At 47.3% G+C, this 24566-nt stretch overlaps 1 protein-coding gene across 3 annotated transcripts in view; it reads right to left on the reverse strand.

Annotated features, from left to right (window-relative positions):
* Positions 1–13432: 13432 nt before the first annotated feature.
* MAF1 (MAF1 negative regulator of RNA polymerase III) overlaps positions 13433–24566 on the reverse strand; it is a 103783-nt gene continuing 92649 nt past the window's right edge. For all 3 annotated transcript variants that reach the window (XM_088461983.1, XM_088461982.1, XM_088461984.1), the window contains one exon: positions 13433–15670. In XM_088461983.1, the coding sequence (XP_088318109.1) occupies positions 15649–15670 (22 nt within the window). In that variant the 3' untranslated portion in view covers positions 13433–15648. The remainder of the gene's footprint in view (positions 15671–24566) is intronic.

The following is a 24566-nucleotide window of genomic DNA, read 5'->3' on the forward strand; positions in this document are numbered from 1 at the left end:
AATCTAAAGAACATTTGTTCAGTACTCTGCACCATTTGACACAAAAGTTTGGATTTCTTCGCCCAATGGTGGGAGTATTCTTAATCCTAAAACCGCATGGTATTTGTTTTTTACGGTAGCATTCAGACAAAAATTGTCCGTGCAAGGTTAAATATATTTCACGTTTTTTGAATTTATTTAACTTGTGGAAATCATCAACAGCCGTTTGAGAGGGTAATTGGTCAAACTCTAATTGATTAAATAGAATTTTATCAACCTCATCATCGGTGAGACTGACCTGTATATTTTCAGCTTCACTTAATGAATTGTCATCAAAAGTTGCAAAACCATGAGCCATTATTCATAAAGAATATTCCAGAGTAAAATGGGAGGAAATAATCCAGCACATAGACAGAGGCCCTTAATACCTATAGATACTCATAGCCCGAGCACTCAATATAAAATCACCAATTGTTAGAGAACGTATATAGACTTATGTCCATAACAATAATCAAAGCAATCCAAATATCTTTGCCCAATAGTGGTATAGTCAAACTTCAGTCAAATACAATCATAGAAAAAGAGACATACTCAAAAAAATCCATGATCGTATAATGTAGCGGGTGCTGGTTTAGAGAATACTTATCGTGTCCTCAAATATAATCCCCTGGAGAAACCGCACTCACGAGCCTCTAGAGTCCAATTGCTGGGGTGCCATGTCTCAGGGAGTCCTCCATGCAGGATTTCCCAATTATAGCTGTAGATATGTTTAGAGAGCACTCACCAGACTTTTTAGATTGTAAAAAAAGATTAAAATAAATTCTTTATTCCATCTTAAAAGTCGACGTTTCGGCTGCCATCAAGCCTTTATCAAGACCGACTGGAATAACCACCAACAGTATAAGATATTTGGACAGCAGTGTGTATATCATGGGCACCATTTATACCTTAACACAACCCACCACGTGGGACGCCACCGGAAGTGACCCCATCGTGACAACATCCCTGTTCATCTATCAATTACACCATATATATATACACACACACATATATATATAAAATATACATAAATATACATATATATATATATATATATATATATAAAATATATGGTATACACGAGAATCCACGCCCCCTCTGTGAGTCACCGACCGCCGGCGGTATGCGCGCCCATGACGTCATCGGGACTCGAACAGGTCGGCGTGACACGAGCACCAGGTTGATTAAGATATGTATATGTTTGTTTTTCACATGTTATCTTTTCATTGTGTCTTGATAAAAGAGCTGAGATGCTCTGAAACGTTGACTGTACATTAGACAGTGTTTCTCGAATTTGTTATACTTGTCCTGGAGTTCCGTCCATCACATATGTGTGTATATATATATATATATATATATATATATATATATATAGTTGCACATGGTGTAATTGATAGATGAACAGGGATGTTGTCACGATGGGGTCACTTCCGGTGGCGTCCCACGTGGTGGGTTGTGTTAAGGTATAAATGGTATAAATATATATATATATACACACACACACACACACACACACACACACACACACACACATACTGTAAGGGCACCATCGTGCCTTTATATTAAGGCTGCATCGAATAAGAATTCTCCCATAAGGAATTCCTGAGTTGGGGACGTGGTGTTTAAGCGGCTACATCTCAAAAGCTATTGGACGTACTGAGCTGAACTTTGGCAGGGGCGGGTAGAACTGGCACTCGGTGCTGCATGCCAAAATTTCTGTACAAAATATAAGTAACTGGGAACAATTTAAAGTTTAAAGTGTCAGTTTTTTTTCTTCCGCTCCGTTTGGTCAAAACTGACACTTTTCTGTTTTAGTCTATGAAGGATTTTTGGGGAGGCATAACTCAGGGTAGAGGACGAATTAGGACTTGCGGTTTGTTTTGTTAGGTAGATCTTGTTCCAGTGTAGGGCCTTTTGGGGTTCAGCTTATTGAGAAAGTTAGAGTTTTTAAACTATTAGCCCACAAAAGCCCCATTATAAAGATAGGGAATGTCAACTTGCTGAGCATGGTCAGTAGGTGGCCTCCTGCAGGGGGTGTACAGTAGCTTCACCTGGGTGCACAAGCATGGCCGGCGGTGCGGTTAGTGGCAGCGGGAGCCGGCGGAGGTAGCGGGCATTAGTGGCAGCGGGACCTGGCGGTGGTGTGGGGCCCCAGTAGCGTTATGCAGTAGATGACTCAGTAGATGACTCAGAGTAGATGCAGTAGATGACTCAAGAGATGACTCAAGAGATGACTCAGTAGATGACTCGCAGTAGATGACTCAGTAGATGACTCGCAGTAGATGCAGTAGATGACTCGCAGTAGATGCAGTAGATGACTCAGTAGATGACTCAGAGTAGATGCAGTAGATGACTCAGAGTAGATGCAGTAGATGACTCAGAGTAGATGCAGTAGATGACTCAGAGTAGATGCCTCAGAGTAGATGCAGTAGATGACTCAGTAGATGCCTCAGAGTAGATGCAGTAGATGACTCAGTAGATGCCTCAGAGTAGATGCAGTAGATGACTCTCAGTAGATGACTCAGAGTAGATGCAGTAGATGACTCTCAGTAGATGACTCAGAGTAGATGCAGTAGATGACTCAGTAGATGACTCAGTAGATGACTCAGTAGATGACTCAGTAGATGACTCGCAGTAGATGACTCGCAGTAGATGACTCGCAGTAGATGACTCGCAGTAGATGCAGTAGATGACTCGCAGTAGATGCAGTAGATGACTCGCAGTAGATGCAGTAGATGACTCAGTAGATGACTCAGAGTAGATGCAGTAGATGACTCAGAGTAGATGCAGTAGATGACTCAGAGTAGATGCAGTAGATGACTCAGAGTAGATGCCTCAGAGTAGATGCAGTAGATGACTCAGAGTAGATGCCTCAGAGTAGATGCAGTAGATGACTCAGTAGATGCCTCAGAGTAGATGCAGTAGATGACTCAGTAGATGCCTCAGAGTAGATGCAGTAGATGACTCTCAGTAGATGACTCAGAGTAGATGCAGTAGATGACTCTCAGTAGATGACTCAGAGTAGATGACTCAGTAGATGACTCAGTAGATGACTCAGTAGATGACTCAGAGTAGATGACTCAGAGTAGATGACTCAGTAGATGACTCAGTAGATGACTCAGTAGATGACTCAGTAGATGACTCAGTAGATGACTCAGTAGATGACTCAGAGTAGATGCAGTAGATGACTCGCAGTAGATGACTCAGTAGATGACTCGCAGTAGATGACGCAGTAGATGACTCGCAGTAGATGACTCAGAGTAGATGCAGTAGATGACTCAGTAGATGACTCGCAGTAGATGACTCCGTAGATGACTCGCAGTAGATGACTCAGTAGATGACTCAGAGTAGATGCAGTAGATGACTCAGTAGATGACTCGCAGTAGATGACTGAGTAGATGCAGTAGATGACTCAGTAGATGACTCAGAGTAGATGCAGTAGATGACTCGCAGTAGATGACTCAGTAGATGACTCGCAGTAGATGACTCGCAGTAGATGACTCGCAGTAGATGCAGTAGATGACTCGCAGTAGATGACTCGCAGTAGATGACTCGCAGTAGATGACTCGCAGTAGATGACTCAGAGTAGATGCAGTAGATGACTCAGTAGATGACTCAGTAGATGACTCGCAGTAGATGACTGAGTAGATGCAGTAGATGACTCGCAGTAGATGACTGAGTAGATGCAGTAGATGACTCAGTAGATGACTCAGTAGATGCCTCAGAGTAGATGCAGTAGATGACTCGCAGTAGATGACTCAGTAGATGACTCGCAGTAGATGACTCAGTAGATGCCTCAGAGTAGATGCAGTAGATGACTCGCAGTAGATGACTCAGTAGATGACTCGCAGTAGATGACTCGCAGTAGATGACTCAGTAGATGACTCGCAGTAGATGCCTCAGAGTAGATGCAGTAGATGACTCGCAGTAGATGACTCAGTAGATGACTCAGAGTAGATGCAATAGATGACTCAGTAGATGACTCGCAGTAGATGACTCAGTAGATGACTCGCAGTAGATGACTCGCAGTAGATGACTCAGTAGATGCCTCAGAGTAGATGCAGTAGATGACTCGCAGTAGATGACTCAGTAGATGACTCGCAGTAGATGACTCGCAGTAGATGCCTCAGAGTAGATGCAGTAGATGACTCAGTAGATGCCTCAGAGTAGATGCAGTAGATGACTCAGTAGATGACTCAGAGTAGATGCAGTAGATGACTCAGTAGATGCCTCAGAGTAGATGCAGTAGATGACTCAGTAGATGACTCAGTAGATGACTCAGAGTAGATGCAGTAGATGACGCAGTAGATGACTCAGTAGATGACTCGCAGTAGATGACTCAGTAGATGACTCGCAGTAGATGACGCAGTAGATGACTCGCAGTAGATGACGCAGTAGATGACTCAGAGTAGATGCAGTAGATGACTCAGTAGATGACTCAGTAGATGACTCGCAGTAGATGACTCAGAGTAGATGCAGATGACGCAGAGTAGATGACTCAGAGTAGATGCAGTAGATGACTCAGTAGATGCAGTAAATGACGCAGAGTAGATGACTCAGTAGATGACTCAGAGTAGATGCAGTAGATGACAGAGTAAATGCAGTAGATGACGCAGAGTGCCGGGGGGTGTTCAAGGGAAATCGTTCACGATATCACATCGTGAGTACATTGTTCCCTGTGTAGGAGCCTTAAAAAGCAGTTCAGGGCTGGACCATCAGTACCAGTGAGCCCCTCTGTGCCCTGCTGCTACCACTGACCACACGCTTGCAGCCTGCTCCCGCAGCAGTCTCTCCTTCTGCACCCCCAAAACATCTCCTGTGTGCTGTCCCCTCTGCCACCTATGCTAGTGTACTATTTTGTTGCCCTTCTCCCCTGTAGGTGGCCCGGATTGCTGCTCCCATCCCTGATGGTTAATAAATTATAAAAAAGCAATGAAATTCCACAGACAAAAAACCTTACGGTTTTACATGTCCCATTATGGCTGCTTAGACATGATCTGAAAATTCACAAAACCTATTTAATTTCTGCCACTCAAACTTAAAAAAAGCAATGAAATTCTGATCATTAAGGCTGATGCCTTAATGGACGTGTTCCTTGCGTAATACAGATATGGTATGCCATCACACCCTATGGTTAACTGCAGATTCAGCACTCTCAGAGTGAGATTGCTGACACTCAAAATGGTGGAGCTGCTAATTCACAGAATTGTGTGCTCATTGGAATACACACATGCAGTCTATGCAACTCCACCATTATGTGAGTGACAGCAATCTCATTCTGTATGGGACATGTGAAAGGTTGTCTATGGAGAATAATAAAGATTTGAGGGTATACCTGTCTAGCGCCCTCAAATCTTTTTTTAATATATATTGAGAGAGAGAAAATGGCATTGGATAGGGGCACTCAGAGTAGATGCAGTACATGACGCAGAGTAGATGCAGTAGATGACGCAGAGTAGATGCAGTAGATGACGCAGAGTAGATGCAGTAGATGACGCAGAGTAGATGCAGTAGATGACGCAGAGTAGATGCAGTAGATGACGCAGAGTAGATGCAGTAGATGACGCAGAGTAGATGCAGAGTAGATGACGCAGTAGATGACCCAGTAGACGACTCGAGTAGATGCAGTAGATGACGCAGTAGACTCCTCGAGTAGATGACGCAGAGTAGATGCAGTAGATGACGCAGTAGACGACTCGAGTAGATGTAGTAGATGACGCAGAGTAGATGCAGTAGATGATGCAGTAGATGACGCAGAGTAGATGCAGTAGATGACGCAGAGTAGATGCAGATGACTCAAAGCAGATGCAGATGACTCAGAGTAGATGCAGTAGATGACGCAGAGTAGATGCAGTAGATGACGCAGAGTAGATGCAGTAGATGACGCAGAGCAGATGCAGATGATGCAGAGTAGATGCAGTAGATGACGCAGAGCAGATGACGCAGAGCAGATGACGCAGAGTAGATGCAGATGACTCAAAGCAGATGCAGATGACTCAGAGTAGATGCAGTAGATGACGCAGAGTAGATGTAGTAGATGACGCAGAGTAGATGCAGTAGATGACGCAGAGTAGATGCAGTAGATGACGCAGAGTAGATGCAGTAAATGACGCAGAGCAGATGCAGATGATGCAGAGTAGATGCAGTAGATGACGCAGAGCAGATGCAGATGACGCAGAGTAGATGCAGTAGATGACGCAGAGTAGATGCAGTAGATGACGCAGAGTAGATGACGCAGTAGATGACCCAGTAGACGACTCGAGTAGATGCAGCAGATGACGCAGTAGACGACTCGAGTAGATGCAGTAGATGACGCAGTAGACGACTCGAGTAGATGACGCAGAGTAGATGCAGTAGATGACGCAGTAGACGACTCGAGTAGATGTAGTAGATGACGCAGAGTAGATGCAGTAGATGACGCAGAGTAGATGCAGATGACGCAGTAGATGACGCAGAGTAGATGCAGATGACTCAAAGCAGATGCAGATGACTCAGAGTAGATGCAGTAGATGACGCAGAGTAGATGCAGTAGATGACGCAGAGTAGATGCAGTAGATGACGCAGAGCAGATGCAGATGACGCAGAGTAGATGCAGTAGATGACGCAGAGCAGATGCAGATGACGCAGAGCAGATGACGCAGAGTAGATGCAGTAAATGACGCAGAGCAGATGCAGATGATGCAGAGTAGATGCAGTAGATGACGCAGAGCAGATGCAGATGACGCAGAGTAGATGCAGTAGATGCAGTAGATGACGCAGAGTAGATGCAGTAGATGACTCTGTAGATGACGCAGAGTAGATGCAGTAGATGACGCAGAGTAGATGCAGTAGACGACGCAGAGCAGATGCAGATGACGCAGAGTAGATGCAGATGACTCAGTAGATGACGCAGAGTAGATGCAGTAGATGACGCAGAGTAGATGCAGTAGATGACGCAGAGCAGATGCAGATGACGCAGAGTAGATGCAGATGACGCAGAGTAGATGCAGTAGATGACGCAGAGTAGATGCAGTAGATGACGCAGAGCAGATGCAGATGACGCAGAGTAGATGCAGATGACGCAGAGTAGATGCAGATGACGCAGAGTAGATGCAGATGACTCAGTAGATGCAGTAGATGACGCAGAGCAGATGCAGATGACTCAGAGCAGATGCAGATGACACAGAGTAGATGCAGTAGATGACGCAGAGCAGATGCAGATGACGCAGAGCAGATGCAGTAGATGACGCAGAGCAGATGCAGTAGATGACGCAGAGCAGATGCAGTAGATGACGCAGAGTAGATGCAGTAGATGACGCAGAGTAGATGCAGTAGATGACGCAGAGTAGATGCAGTAGATGACGCAGAGTAGATGCAGTAGATGACGCAGAGTAGATGCAGTAGATGACGCAGAGTAGATGACGCAGAGCAGATGCAGTAGATGAAGCAGAGTAGATGCAGTAGATGACGCAGAGTAGATGCAGTAGATGACTCAGAGCAGATGCAGATGACGAGAGTAGATGCAGCAGAGTAGATGACAGAGTAGTGTATTCACACTTTCGTCATTGAAACGTTAAGCACTGAGACATTTACAGTATCTCATTTGAATCCTCTGTGTGCCGCTATCCAATGCAGTGCTACATACTTTGTACCATGGCATGTGTGCTAAGACTTAGCAGGGAACAGGCTCAAGTAACAAAATATATATAGATTTATAGTAGAATCGTTTCTCTTTAGTGCTCTTCCTTGTTCACTTAATTAAATGCATTACATTTTATTTTCGTGTATACCCCCTAATGTGTGTGCTCTCCTACTAATTGCTCCCTAATAAGTACCCACTTACTAATTACCCTCCCAGTGTGACATTATTAACCGCCCTCTGAGTATGCCCTCTAATTACCCCAATTAGTGTGCCCCCTAGTATCTCTTAATGTGTCCTATTACTAATTACCCCTTAATTAATATGCTCTCTTACCAAGTACCCCATAACATGTACAAAACATATGTTATGTGTGTATTGGTGGTACCCACTATCCTGTATTATCGGATTATTAGTCACATCATAACGTAATAATATAACAACTGTGTACTTGTAATATAATATTGATGCACATCACCTGTAATATTATATTGATGCACATCACCTGATGGTTACAGTGAGACCAGAGCCGCAACCAAGAGATGCCCAATAATGATAGAAAAAGATCAAATTCAGTCCATCCCCCAATACATGCGATAACCCCACATACATACACAGAACACCGGGAGAGGGAGGGCAGGGGCACACGCACACATACACAGAACACCGGGAGATGGAGGGCAGGGGCACACGCACACATACACAGAACACCGGGAGAGGGAGGGTAGGGGCACAGGCACACATACACAGAACACCGGGAGAGGGAGGGTAGGGGCACAGGCACACGCACACAGAACACCGGGAGAGGGAGGGTAGGGGCACAGGCACACGCACACAGAACACCGGGAGAGGGAGGGTAGGGGCACACGCACACATACACAGAACACCGGGAGAGGGAGGGTAGGGGCACAGGCACACATACACAGAACACCGGGAGAGGGAGGGTAGGGGCACAGGCACACGCACACAGAACACCGGGAGAGGGAGGGTAGGGGCACACGCACACATACACAGAACACCGGGAGAGGGAGGGTAGGGGCACACGCACACATACACAGAACACCGGGAGAGGGAGGGTAGGGGCACACGCACACATACACAGAACACCGGGAGAGGGAGGGTAGGGGCACACGCACACATACACAGAACACCGGGAGAGGGAGGGTAGGGGCACACGCACACATACACAGAACACCAGGAGAGGGAGGGTAGGGGCACACGCACACATACACAGAACACCGGGAGAGGGAGGGTAGGTGCACACGCACAGATACACAGAACACCGAGAGAGGGAGGGTAGGGACACACGCACACATACACAGAACACCGGGAGAGGGAGGGTAGGGGCACACGCATACACTGGGAGAGGGGAGGTAGGGGCACACGCATACACCGGGAGAGGGGGGGGGTAGGGGCACACGCATACACCGGGAGAGGGGGGGGTAGGGGCACACGCATACACCGGGAGAGGGGGGGGTAGGGGCACACGCATACACCGGGAGAGGGGGGGGTAGGGGCACACGCATACACCGGGAGAGGGGGGGGTAGGGGCACACGCATACACCGGGAGAGGGGGGGGGTAGGGGCACACGCATACACCGGGAGAGGGGGGTAGGGGCACACGCATACACCGGGAAGGACGGGATCGGGACTCATTCATGCTGAGAAAACCATATTATTGGCGGGAGGTCATGGCTACGTGTAAATAGCAGATGATGTCGCAAGCTTGAGATTTGCGATCCGCTGACGCTGGAAGGCGCTTTCTGCATCTCCTATGCGGGTTTTCTTGTACGAGGCTGGGAATTGTATCAGCTGTATTAGAGGGGGGTCTAGGGTTCATTCAACAGAACAAAGGGATAAGAACATGGGCGTAAGTTTATGTGACGTATGCCTGGCGTAGACCACCAGATCCGCTACTGACAGGGCAGCTATGCAGATGGCGTCACCTTCTTACAGGTGTGATAATTATTAAACCATATAAAAATCTTATTTTAAAGAAAAATAAAGGCTAAAGCCTGAAATGAAACGATATCTACAGTAGAAGACTAAATTATCCAGGATGGTATTTACCATGGTGCCGCTAGTCCTCCCTGGTCCTATAGAAATAATGTATTGGACGTCATTCAGAGATGTACACAATGGTTTCAGGTATATATCTGATGGTCCTGCGTCAACTGACAGGCTGCGGCCATTTGGGGGGGGTGCCGGCCTTCTTCCGCCCTCATTTCCTGGGAGTGCTGTGGTAGAACTTCCTGGCCTCTGCAATGGAGCTGCGGATTACTCATCTCTATAATCAGGCCCAGTACCTCATTCCTGGTGCACATAGACGCAGCGTTCAATCTCTATAATCAGGCCCAGTACCTCATTCCTGGTGCACATAGACGCAGCGTTCAATCTCTATAATCAGGCCCAGTACCTCATTCCTGGTGCACATAGACGCAGCGTTCATCTATGAAACAGGCCCAGTACCTCATATAATAAGCTCGGTATAAGTAATAGCAGCTCAGTATAATAAGCTCGGTATAAGTAATAGCAGCTCAGTATAATAAGCTCGGTATAAGTAATAGCAGCTCAGCATAATAAGCTCGGTATAAGTAATAGCAGCTCAGCATAATAAGCTCGGTATAAGTAATAGCAGCTCAGCATAACAAGCTCGGTATAAGTAATAGCAGCTCAGTATAACAAGCTCGGTATAAGTAATAGCAGCTCAGTATAACAAGCTCGGTATAAGTAATAGCAGCTCAGTATAACAAGCTCGGTATAAGTAATAGCAGCTCAGTATAACAAGCTCGGTATAAGTAATAGCAGCTCAGTATAACAAGCTCGGTATAAGTAATAGCAGCTCAGTATAACAAGCTCGGTATAAGTAATAGCAGCTCAGTATAACAAGCTCGGTATAAGTAATAGCAGCTCAGTATAACAAGCTCGGTATAAGTAATAGCAGCTCAGTATAACAAGCTCGGTATAAGTAATAGCAGCTCAGTATAACAAGCTCGGTAGAAGTAATAGCAGCTCAGTATAACAAGCTCGGTAGAAGTAATAGCAGCTCAGTATAACAAGCTCGGTAGAAGTAATAGCAGCTCAGTATAATAAGCTCGGTAGAAGTAATAGCAGCTCAGTATAATAAGCTCGGTAGAAGTAATAGCAGCTCAGTATAATAAGCTCGGTATAAGTAATAGCAGCTCAGTATAATAAGCTCGGTATAAGTAATAGCAGCTCAGTATAATAAGCTCGGTATAAGTAATAGCAGCTCAGTATAACAAGCTCGGTATAAGTAATAGCAGCTCAGTATAACAAGCTCGGTATAAGTAATAGCAGCTCAGTATAACAAGCTCGGTATAAGTAATAGCAGCTCAGTATAACAAGCTCGGTATAAGTAATAGCAGCTCAGTATAACAAGCTCGGTATAAGTAATAGCAGCTCAGTATAACAAGCTCGGTATAAGTAATAGCAGCTCAGTATAACAAGCTCGGTATAAGTAATAGCAGCTCAGTATAACAAGCTCGGTATAAGTAATAGCAGCTCAGTATAACAAGCTCGGTATAAGTAATAGCAGCTCAGTATAACAAGCTCGGTATAAGTAATAGCAGCTCAGTATAACAAGCTCGGTATAAGTAATAGCAGCTCAGTATAACAAGCTCGGTATAAGTAATAGCAGCTCAGTATAACAAGCTCGGTATAAGTAATAGCAGCTCAGTATAACAAGCTCGGTATAAGTAATAGCAGCTCAGTATAACAAGCTCGGTATAAGTAATAGCAGCTCAGTATAACAAGCTCGGTATAAGTAATAGCAGCTCAGTATAACAAGCTCGGTATAAGTAATAGCAGCTCAGTATAACAAGCTCGGTATAAGTAATAGCAGCTCAGTATAACAAGCTCGGTAGAAGTAATAGCAGCTCAGTATAACAAGCTCGGTAGAAGTAATAGCAGCTCAGTATAATAAGCTCGGTATAAGTAATAGCAGCTCAGTATAACAAGCTCGGTATAAGTAATAGCAGCTCAGTATAACAAGCTCGGTATAAGTAATAGCAGCTCAGTATAATAAGCTCGGTAGAAGTAATAGCAGCTCAGTATAATAAGCTCGGTAGAAGTAATAGCAGCTCAGTATAATAAGCTCGGTAGAAGTAATAGCAGCTCAGTATAATAAGCTCGGTAGAAGTAATAGCAGCTCAGTATAACAAGCTCGGTATAAGTAATAGCAGCTCAGTATAATAAGCTCGGTATAAATAATAGCAGCTCAGTATAATAAGCTCGGTATAAGTAACAGCAGCTCAGTATAATAAGCTCGGTATAAGTAATAGCAGCTCAGTATAATAAGCTCGGTATAAGTAATAGCAGCTCAGTATAATAAGCTCGGTATAAGTAATAGCAGCTCAGTATAATAAGCTCGGTATAAGTAATAGCAGCTCAATATAACAAGCTCGGTATAAGTAATAGCAGCTCAGTATAATAAGCTCGGTATAAGTAATAGCAGCTCAGTATAATAAGCTCGGTATAAGTAATAGCAGCTCAGTATAACAAGCTCGGTATAAGTAATAGCAGCTCAGTATAACAAGCTCGGTATAAGTAATAGCAGCTCAGTATAACAAGCTCGGTATAAGTAATAGCAGCTCAGTATAACAAGCTCGGTATAAGTAATAGCAGCTCAGTATAACAAGCTCGGTATAAGTAATAGCAGCTCAGTATAATAAGCTCGGTATAAGTAATAGCAGCTCAGTATAATAAGCTCGGTATAAGTAATAGCAGCTCAGTATAATAAGCTCGGTATAAGTAATAGCAGCTCAGTATAATAAGCTCGGTATAAGTAATAGCAGCTCAGTATAATAAGCTCGGTATAAGTAATAGCAGCTCAGTATAATAAGCTCGGTATAAGTAATAGCAGCTCAGTATAATAAGCTCGGTATAAGTAATAGCAGCTCAGTATAATAAGCTCGGTATAAGTAATAGCAGCTCAGTATAATAAGCTCGGTATAAGTAATAGCAGCTCAGTATAATAAGCTCGGTATAAGTAATAGCAGCTCAGTATAATAAGCTCGGTATAAGTAATAGCAGCTCAGTATAATAAGCTCGGTATAAGTAATAGCAGATCAGTATAATAAGCTCGGTATAAGTAATAGCAGATCAGTATAATAAGCTCGGTATAAGTAATAGCAGCTCAGTATAATAAGCTCGGTATAAGTAATAGCAGATCAGTATAATAAGCTCGGTATAAGTAATAGCAGATCAGTATAATAAGCTCGGTATAAGTAATAGCAGATCAGTATAATAAGCTCGGTATAAGTAATAGCAGATCAGTATAATAAGCTCGGTATAAGTAATAGCAGATCCCTGCTGCCTCCTCGTCAGCAACATCTTTCAATACAAATGAGGTGAATGTTCTGGAGAAAGTAAAGGGTGGCATCGGGCGAGTTACGCTGGGTACACTTCAGATGACCGGCAATCTTGCCGATGGTTGGGGCGATTACCCTCCGCTTTCCGGTACACACTAGGAAGATTTTATGAATGATAGAACTCGTTCCGTCCGTCATTAAACCACACTGCCCCGAATCACATGATATCGCATGTGACCCATGGTAGGCGCGCAATCGCGGGTACACATTATACCATGTGTACGATATATCCCTCCGATCCGCCTGATAATGATATAGCGTGTAATGTGCACCCAGGCTTAGCATCAGATACAGCTACTGATTCCTACGCTTGGTAAAAGGGTTTTGTTTTTTTACTAGGGGAAAACTCTGATTAAACGACTCTTTATATCTGTGTCAGGGTAACGAGCATCACGCGGCCGACACCTTATTTTTAAAGAATTTTTATTAATCTGAAGAAAATTACCATTTGCATAAAAAAAACTTCTAAAAACACAATCTGCAACCAACACATTGTATAAAGTTGTACAATAAAACCCGTCACATAATAAACTCCCTCATCTTGAAGCTGAAAGGGAATTACTGGGACTTTGTTTTCTGAACGACATCTAAACCAATCCAATAAGCGGCTGTTTCTGATACATTTCACTCTTCTAATTACTGCTCACAAATTGTGGCTACAAATTTGAAGCTACTTTAAACCTTTAGCAGTTGGAGAGAATATGGTATAACGCCGATAGTCTGGTCACGGCACGGAGCATGGCACAGCCTGGCCACGGCACGGAGCATGGCACAGCCTGGCCACGGCACGGAGCATGGCACAGCCTGGCCACGGCACGGAGCATGGCACAGCCTGGCCACGGCACGGAGCATGGCACAGCCTGGCCACGGCACGGAGCATGGCACAGCCTGGCCACGGCACGGAGCATGGCACAGCCTGGCCACGGCACGGAGCATGGCACAGTCTGGTCACGGCACGGAGCAGAACATAAGAACTAGCTGGTGATATCTCCCGGCTTCATCCTTCTGAACGATTATTACTCCTAGATGTGCTATATACCACGTAGAAGGGGCTTATCTCAGTATATACATAAACACACTCTAATTGTACACAGTGCACAAGCCAATATCACATATGTTCCAAGGCAAGAAAGCTCAATACACAAATATATATCACCCAGCAATGCTCCCCCTATCACATCTCCTCTTATACATTTACAAAGGATGGTACCAATTATTAGTTAGTAACTATATACATAAACAAAATGTTCAAGGCGGCCAGATGGCATCAATGGAGATTAGAGTCTTCAATACAGAAAGTAGAGAGCAACAGAGCCAAAGTACATCCATCCCGGTCTCAGCGACTATTTCCTAGGCTGCCATAAAGTGTCCAGACTTCCGGAAAACAGAACTCAGCCACGACGTACCAGAGATAATGAGCATGGAAAGAGGAGTACACAGGGGGGGGACAACAGGTGGGAAAGGGAGTACACGGGGGGGACAAGAGGTGGGAGGAAGAGAATATGGGTGAGGGGACAAGAGGTAGGAGGAAGAGAATATGGGGGGAGGGGACAAGAGGTGGGAGGAAGAGAACAGAGGAGTAAACAAAAAGGTGGGCAGGAAAGCACAAGGTGAAGGAAGGGGAGTACAGAATGGGACACAAGAAATGGGAAGGGGGGCACAAGAGGTGGGAAGGGGAGTACACAGGGGGGGGCACAAGAGGTGGGAAGGGGAGTGCACAGGGGAGGGGCACAAGAGGTAGGAAGGGGAGTACACAGGGGGTACAAGAGGTGGGAAGGGGAGTACACAGGGGGGGTGCACAAGAGGTGGGAAGGGAAGTACACAGAGGAGGGGCACAAGAGGTAGGAAGGGGAGTACACAGGGGAGGGGCACAAGAGGTGGGAAGGGGAGTACACAGAGGAGGGGCACAAGAGGTGGGAAGGGGAGTACACAGGGGAGGGGCACAAGAGGTGGGAAGGGGAGTACACAGGGGGGGCACACGAGGTGGGAAGGGGAGTGCACAGGGGAGGGGCACAAGAGGTAGGAAGGGGAGTGCACAGGGGGTACAAGAGGTGGGAAGGGGAGTACACAGGGGGGGTGCACAAGAGGTGGGAAGGGAAGTACACAGAGGAGGGGCACAAGAGGTAGGAAGGGGAGTACACAGAGTAGGGGCACAAGAGGTGGGAAGGGGAGTACACAGGGGAGGGGCACAAGAGGTGGGAAGGGGAGTACACAGGGGGGGTGCACAAGAGGTGGGAAGGGAAGTACACAGGGGGGGTGCACAAGAGGTGGGAAGGGAAGTACACAGGGGAGGGGCACAAGAGGTGGGAAGGGGAGTACACAGAGGAGGGGCACAAGAGGTGGGAAGGGGAGTACACAGGGGAGGGGCACAAGAGGTGGGAAGGGGAGTACACAGGGGGGGCACACGAGGTGGGAAGGGGAGTACACAGGGGGGGGCACAAGAGGTGGGAAAGGGAGTACACAGGGGGGGGAACAAGAGGTGGGAAGGGGAGTACACGGGGGGGCACACGAGGTGGGAAGGGGAGATAGCAGTGTGATAAGTAGTATAAATGAATAGAAGTGAGCTAGGAGCGGAGCTGAGACGTCTGAGTGTTGTGCTCTATCATCGCTTCCATCATCTCCTTAGGTGCACATCATTGAAGGCCTGAAAGTAAAAGAAACAGATTAATAAGCGTCCGGGGAATAAACTCTCTCTCTGCTGCATTTCCCACCCCGAATATCAGGTGTAATAGAATATATGGTCAGACACCCCTCACCTGTGCGCACCTGATGTGGGAGGTCTCTGTAAGGGTTAATGAAGTGATCCCACCCTCACCTGCCAATACTCGCTATTCCCAAGGTCACACGCGCTCAGGTACACTCTATCCTGTAGTAAGAAAACTAGTACTCAAAGGGTTAACTATGATGCAGAACATTTAACACTTCACAAAATAAGCTGTTATGGAAGCAAATTCTTATATATCACATAGCAACGTGCCTTAATCTCACAGAATCCTAATAATCTTCAAAACATCAATTTCCATTTTAATACATATCAAACATAAAAACTATTACCCACATTACACATAAACAAGAGATATGGTAAGAACTTACCTTTGTTATCTCTGTTTCTACGAAGTCCATAGGGGGTCCACGGGTTTGACCTTGGGGTATAAGTTGGGAACCAAATCCGGGCACCACGCAGTTAAAGCTTTTATCTCCCAGGATGCACTGGGTCCCCTCTTCCTATAGCCCCGCCCCCAAGCCAGAGGCACCTCAGTTTGTAAGTAGCCAAAGGTCGGAGGAGGAAAGATAGAGAGAAGACTGGAACACCCAATAACCATACTCACAGAGAAGGAGACGAGAAACTGGTGACCAGTTACACAGCCCATATGAAGCCAGGTGCGTCAGGGCGGGCGCCCTGTGGACCCTATGGACTTTGTAGAAAGAGATAACAAATGGTAAGTTCTTACCATAAATCTCTTGTTTTCTACTTCAGGGTCCACAGGGTTGACCTTGGGGATGTCCCAAAGCAGTCCTTATAAGGGTGGGGACGCTCCTGCGCTGAGAGGAGAATTCGTCGCCCAAAGGAAGCATCCGGAGTGGCAAAGGAAACCAATGCATAGAACCTTAAAAAAGGTGTGGACAGAAGACCACGTGGCCACCTTGCAAGGCAGAACAGCCGAGGCGCCACAGCGAGCCAGTCACGAGGAACCCACAGCTCGAGTAGAATAAGCATCCACAGAAACAGAAAGGCCTATCCTATGTGTAGGCCCCTGAGATAGTCATACGAAGTCATCTAGCCAACGTCAGTCTATTGGCCGGCCATCCTTTCCTGTGAAACCCAAAGACCACAAATAAGTAGTCGGATTTCCAGAAGGAACTTGAACGGCATAAATCCGGAGAGGCCGGACCACAGTCAATGAGGCCACACCAGCCGAGCGGACTGGTGACTGAAATGACAGTACCGTAAGTTCCAGAATAATATGGAACTTAAAAACCAGTTAAGGAAGAGACACAGGGCGAGTGCAACTCAAAAACCCTGACATGGTGGACTAATCGGAAGAGGGAGCCACATGAGAACGCTCCCAAGTCCGACACTCTCCTGGCAGATGCAAACGCCGTAAGAGAGAGACTAAGCTATAGACCATGTAATGGCAATCAAAGCTAGTGGTTCAAATGAAGATCCCAGGAGGGCACGAAGAACCACTACCAAATCCCAAAGGAGCCCCTAGGGGAGACAAAGGGAGGCATAATCCAGAAAACACCCTGAAGGATGGATCGGATACCAGAGAGTGGAGCAATTCCACAGCCGAACCCTACTGACCGAGCAGAGATCCGCACTCTCATAAAGGCCAGGCAGAAGGCGAGACCCAAGCCAGCTGGAAGGAATGCCAGAACCTCTGGAAATCCTAAACACCGGAGGATCGTAGCGACAGGGACGATACCATAAGAATTATGCATGCCACTGTCTGTGGTAGAACCCAGCAAAAGCTGGTCCATGCGCTCTAAACATTTCAATAATGACAGAGCCAGGGAAGCCTTAGGACCACAGTAGGGACGTAGTCAGAGACAAACGATCCAGGTCCAGGGAAAATCAAAGGACCCTGATACAACAGGTCCTGATAGTGAAACAGCAGGAATGGAGAATCGATGGGGAGACTCCGAAAAACTAAGTACCAGTGACGTCTGGGGCAATCTGGAGCCACCAGCAGGAAAGCACCTCCGTCTCGACTGAAAACTTCCGAAGACCTCGAGAAAGAAGGGAGACCGGAGGAAACAGGTACACAAAGTGGAAGGTCTACTTCACTAACAATGCGTCACCGAAGGTTGCTTCAGTACCTCTAGTGCTGGACTGTAACACCGGTAGTGTGTGAGAGTCAGAAGGCCATGAGGATCACCTCAGGTAGGCCCCCTCTGCTCACCAGGAGTTGAAACCTCTCTTGGAGAAGAGACCAGTCCCCGGGAAACACGTCATGATGGCTGAGGAAGCCCGCTTCCCAATGGAGAGCTCCTGGAATGAACACTGCAGAGATGGCCGGGAGGAGACCCTCAGACTATGTCAGAATGTGTGACATTCCTGTCATTGCCACCCAACGACCAGTGTCTCCTAGATGGAAGCCACTGTTGTGACACTGTCGGACTGAACCTTTTCAGGTTTACTGTGAAATATGTGTTAGGCCAGAGTGACGGCCCAAGCCTAAAGTTCCAACAAGTTAATTGGCAGGGCGGAATCGACAGACGTCCAACTGCTCCGAAATGAATGCGGGCCAGACACTGTCCGTAGCAAAGAATACCCTGGACGAGATGGCCATAGCCAAAATATATATGGTGTATACACACACCTGTGACAGATATATGTATCAGCGCTGTGTTTATATTGTTCAAAAATAAAAATAAAGATGACTTCTATATAGCTTAAGATACAAAATATATTCAAAAGTTAGCAAAGTGAAAGATGGTGTATAAATAGCTTCAAAATATCCGAATTCGCTTCACCTGCCTAACACAGGCAAGAATACACTGTCCCAATCAAATGTTCCAACTGGCCACAAAAGACTGATTGATCCTAGGGCCTGATTCAGACCCACTCGCAAGCGGCTGTCCGCTCGCAAGTGGGTCGATGTTGTGCACTGAGCATGCGCACGACGGCGGGAGCTCAGTCGTGCGCATGCGTCAGACACGACGAGCGAAGGACTTTCCTTCGCTCGTTGTGTCTGATCAAAGGGGGCGTGCTGTCGATGTTGATTGACAGCACGCCCCCTTTGGTGGGCGTGCCTCCCTGACGGGGGCGTTCCCAAGGGAACGCCTACCGTCAGAAGCCGGCCCACTGACATCACTAGTGATGTCAGTGGGAGTGATTTTGGCTCTGATAGAGCCAAAATCACTCCGGGCCTTGCGGTTGAAAAACTCAACCGCAGGCTCCGACTCGCAGTGGCGATGGTCGCGATGGTCAAGACCATCGCGGCCATCAAACTGCATGCTCGTATAGGCTGTGGGTGGTGACCCACAGCTATACGAGCGTCCAGGAGGACGCTCCATAATTATGGAGGGCGGCCCTCATTCAGAGCGTGCGCTCTGCTCAGAGCGTATCGGCTCTGACTGAGGGCACTAGTCCTCTTGGAAAAAATATCCAAACAGACAATCCTCCATAAAAAACAAGAAGAATTCTTTAATGCAACAAAATATCAAGATAAAAAAAACACTATCCTTTAAAACACAAATCTTCCAAAAAACAGTCTCTTCCACTTCAAGTATGTAATATTTATGCACAGAAAACGGAGGGGTATCTTACCGGACCTGTGGGGACCCAATGACACACAGTATGATCTACTTTACCTCTGTCGGTGAGTGTTTTGATGTAGAGAAAACCCTATAGTACCTGATATGCACAGGATGGTATTTCCTCACAAGCGGTGGATGTTAAATGAGTCTCGGCTCTCACCCGAGACTAAGCCGCTTCTCTGTCCACTCTCCCCGGCTTACTGCTGGATCTAATAAGCAGAGTGATGCGCTCGCGTCTCTTCACCCGCGGCTACAGCGCTGTGTGTGTTATAAGTCCGTGTGGGTCCCGTCTGTGCCGGTTCTTTAGCAGAGTAATGTGCTCGCGGCTCTCACCCGTGGCTACAGCGCTATGTGTGCTATAAGTCCACGTGGGTCCCGTCTGTGCCGGTTCTTTAGCAGAGTAATGTGCTCGCGGCTCTCACCCGCGGCTGCAGCGCTATGTGTGCTATAAGTCCACGTGGGTCCCGTCTGTACCGGTCTTTCCGACAGCTGCCCCTGTCTTATTCCAAACCGCCTTTTATGTGCGCCAGAAGTGGAAAGATATCAATATAGCCACCCGGACAGAGACCGACTCGCCTCCGAAGAGGCGAGTCGGTTCATTATCGATTGAACAGTGATCCGATGGAAAAAACTTGTTCCATCTGGAAAGGAGCCAATTATGGGAAGGCCTGGAATGGAACAGAGAATATTCCACCCTTCCAAAGGTAGACACACTATTTTTGACGGCGCATCACCGAGTGTAATGACATATGTCGACTGCGTAGACATCCGCGCACTCCTAGTTGAAGAGTGGAGATCTGGTCTTACGCCAGAAGAATTCTAAGATTCTGAGAATCCAGCAGGGCTCCCAGATGAAGAATACCCTGCGAGGGACAGAGGGAGGACTTTTTCCCTGTTGATTACACATCTGTGCCGAGAAGAAGCCACGGTTATCCTGACCTGGCTGTAAAGTACCTTGGTGATCCCAAAAGGCAGAGCCCGAAAATTGCAAGTGTTGCTGTGGCACAGCAAACCTGAGCCCATGCTGATGAGAGGGCTCTATATGTACCCGTAAGTACGTGTCCTGAATATTCCGAGATACCATAAAGTCCCCAGGTTCCAAATATCGGATGATGAAGCATGGTGGACTCCTCCTGAGTCCAGGCACCCTTAGAATCTGATTCAGGGATTTGAGACAGAGGATAGGCAAATGAGGACCAGTCGGCCACTGCCCCAGAAAGAAAGTAGAACAACCAGTCCCTCCCTGAGATAGTGAGGCTGGCCTAAACAGCTCTGCTTACCGCAAACACTATAGCTTTCTGGATTTGTAAGGCCCTGATCGGGTCTGAAGAAGGGCTCGTGTAACAATGCCTGTGAGGAGGCCACCTAAGCAATGAAAGGCCGTACCCGTGAGAGATTACAACTCCTACCCAAGCATCCGTGGTGACGTGACACCAGCACTGGGTGAACTGAGAAAGTCGGTATCTCACTCTGGAATCCCCCAGATGTAGACCTGTCCCGTCAGGCTGAAGGTTTATCCTTAGGCTTAGAAGCAGGATCGTCTGGAAGTCCAGGTGCTGGCCGTACTGGATATGGTGGCCCTCGTGGAGGCCGACAGCCTAGGCAAAAATAGGCCTTAAGGCTGACCCTGAGGACCAAAAGACTTAACAGATTTAGTCCGATTGTAGTGGGAGTAGCTAAAGACGGTATCTTGCCATTAGTGATACTGCCAGTGATGCAACAAACTTGTCAAGGTCAGGACCAAACAAGATCCCCATAAATGGTGTCTGCACCTCTGGCTGCGCTCTGGGAAAGCATAGTGTACTGTGGCGGATACAGTCCCAGCCGAAACCCAGAAGGTTAGAAGACTGGCATCCAATGTAGGTATTCCCACATATGACAACTGCATATTTTATGTGAGCGGCAAAATACATTTGAACCTCAGACGTGTCGGAGGGGAAAAACGCTACAAATGCATCAGCCCAGTATTCAACAGTATTAACCAACCATGCGATGGCCATGGTTGGACAGGCAACAGCCTCTGAAAGCGAGTATATTGATTTCAGGCAGAGTTACCACCTACGGATCCATAAAATCCGTCCAGGCCGGAATGGCGTATTAATGCCTGTAATCAGACGATTAACATACAAATCCACCGCAGGAGGTGATTTCTATTACTTGTGATGACCCTCAGGGAATGGGAAACAGGAGGCCTTTGTGACTCCTCGTATCTGGCGATAGCCAGACTCCCGCCATGAGATCCACCCGCTGGGCAGAAATGGGGAATGTATGATACAGGTGCAGGATCGACATTCTCTATATCCAGAATGAACCTGGCTACCAGCCCCAAAGCAGGGATAATAATACTTGAAATCGGCTCCCCCCTATGTGAGAGGGAAAGAGCCGAATACACCATCCAGTTCACGGCAGAGCCACTGGGAAGTAACCACAGGGCGTATATCACGCCATTTTGCATATCGTAGAAAAACGACATCCACCCAGGGTGGCTGCTGTGGTAATCCCTGCAAGGGGAATGAGACCGTTGTGGTACCGGAGGACATTCATGTACTGTGAAAAACCCCGGCAGGGAGCGATAGTCTGTGACACAGGGGTAAAGTGCAAGAAACTGCGAGATACCCTGAGATGACAAAGGGCAGTATGGTGAAGTAACCCCAAGTTTAAGTTGGTGCCCGGCCAGAGTCGGGCCACCGTTATCGCAGCGTTGCCAGACCTGAGCGGAAAGGCGCCGGTAGACAGGGAAGGCTGCCTCCCCTGGCTAGCAATTAACCCCCGGGATGCCGTCTCCCGCTGTAATCCCTGGTGGTCTAGTGTACTCGCGGGGTATACCTCCATGGAGGGGGAGCTCACCGCCACAACTAGCGCCTCCGGTCTGTCCCCAGTGACCGGAGGCTGAATACTTCATTTACACCCGCGGGTCACAGCTTACCTGTTCCCTGGCGATCCGGCAGCTGCCTAGGGATTCCTCCAGAGTCCGGCTAGTACAGACTCTGGGGTCCTGCAGCGATCCCCCAGATCAGTACTGGCGTTGCAGTGCCGGCGGGGTGTAGGAGCAGCAGCTTGGACGTCCAATGGACAGTCCGACGCTGCCGCTCTAGAGTCAGTTAAAAATAAAAAATAAAATAAAAAAAACCTCCTAAAATAAGCTTAGGGGCTGCTAAGCAGCCCCCCTGCGCTAAGGGTGACCCAAATCCATCTAGGCACCAACTAAAACTGAGGTGCCTGTGGCTCGGGGGCGGGGTATAGAGGAGGATGGACCCAGTGCATCCTGGGAGCAGCAAAAGCTTTAACTGTGTGGTGCCCGTGGATCCAGATCCAGCTATACCCCAAGGTCAACCCTGTGGACCCCCTATGGACCCTGAAGTAGAAAATCGCAATATACTCTAAATCAACTACTCAAACACGAGGCATGGTAGAATATAGAGCACTGTATACCTTAACCACGGGAGAGGTATACATGGAGACCGACGCAAACCCTCCTGAGACAAACAGTAGCGCACTGACAGCGTGCTGTGAGCGCCTCATATACACGTGGAGGGTAAGCGGAGCAATCAAGACGCGCAAACCTTGTTGAAGGACTGTGTCTGGGTCGGGGGAGGAGCTACCAGGGGAGCGCCTACTTCCCCTAAGCTGCATCAACCAGCCGGGAACGCTGGCCTCAGGGAAGCAGATAGGAGTCTGCTGCCGATCCCCGCTGTCAGACAATAAGGCCCCGGCTGGTGTAGTGAGGACGCGGACAATTCCGGGCCCTGACTTCTGGTGCGTATCTGACACCAGAAGCAAGGACTGCTGCGCGAGATTGCCTTACCTGTCATCTCCCTGCTTCCAACTGCAGTCCAGGTCGCAGCATTGCTGCTAGCAAGCTAAGCCGAGACCCCGCCGGAATCACCAGCACAATTCCGTCGCATTATCTGTGAGACGCTGAGTACTTCTGACTCAAACATAAAAAATAAAATAAAACAAAATAAAAGCTAAGGACGCTAGAGCAGTCCCGTTACAAAGGTGCGCCTTGATCCTGCCGCACCAAACAACTGAAGGCCTGTGGCCAGGGGCGGGGTATATATGGAGGAGGACCCAGTGCATCCTGGGAGCTGAAAAGCTTTAACGGTTTGGTGCCTGGATCTCTCCAACCACATTACCCCATGGTATCCGTGTGGAACCCTAAAGAAGAAAATTATACTTACGTTTCCGGTGGTCTCCCCTCCATCTTGTCACTAGGGAGGGGGCTGCTGGGAGTGGGGGGGGGGGGGTCATACACACTTACAAACACTCAGATACTCACCCTGCTGCAGAAGACCCGGCTCCCGATGCTGGAGGAAGAAGACACAGCTTCGGAAGGTGACTAAAGACTAATTAAGCTAATTGGAAACTTCCCCTCATGAGGAGTGCCGCCGCCGGTGTCCCAGAGCAAGTCCCGCTCATCTTTCCTAAAATTCAGACACTCTGGAGGTGCGAGGAAAAAAAGATGCTGTGATTTCTATCACGATCACCGCGTCCCATTTCCAGTCCCTTATTGAATAGCAAAACCCTGCGGCTGCGGGAAAAACCCCACCACGCCAATTGGATATGCCCCCAAGCATAAGAGGACACAATATATCACATGAATACCTAGAAGCTAATGCTCGGTCTCCTTATTCCATTCTGGTTTCTTCCTATTGTACATTATAGTAGCTGCTCCACATCTGGACATTGCAGCTTTTAGTTACTTGTAATTAGCGCCTTCCCGTTTGGCGTTGGCGGATATCTATCCATGCTGCCCTGAATTTGGCCTTTTGTAGACAAGTCGTGGAATTCAGCCAGAGCGCATTTCCTATAGACAAATGACGCTAATCCGAACGTCTCAGCCAGTCACAATGCTTACATGGAACGCTCTACCATTAATAATGTGAGTGTAGAATTGCACACAACCCCTTTGTACATATGGATTGTGCTTCATCTGTTCTTTCCGGAGCCACCTTTCACGCTCGCTCATCCCACACATCCTCTAGATGGGATTCGAGAAATTACAGATCCAGTTCTTGCTCAGACCTGCTGCCCGGCACTAGGACATCTTTAGCCTATGACACATAACTGCAAGGGTCCTTTATTCCAGACCATGTTTGGGGACAAGCAAACCCCAGGCTGATGTTTCCTTTTCTGGGGGTCCATAATTATTTTTTCATAAGAACAATGTTATGATTGAATATTTGTTAAGCCCCCTTTGTAACAGGCAAAACTTGCTGCAACCCTTTGTAAAACCGAGGAGCCGGATAGCTATGCATATTATCACAGCAGGCCTA

This window comes from Taudactylus pleione, unplaced genomic scaffold (genome assembly GCF_031769625.1).
Source record: "Taudactylus pleione unplaced genomic scaffold, aTauple2 ptg001135l, whole genome shotgun sequence".
NCBI lineage: Eukaryota > Metazoa > Chordata > Amphibia > Anura > Myobatrachidae > Taudactylus > Taudactylus pleione.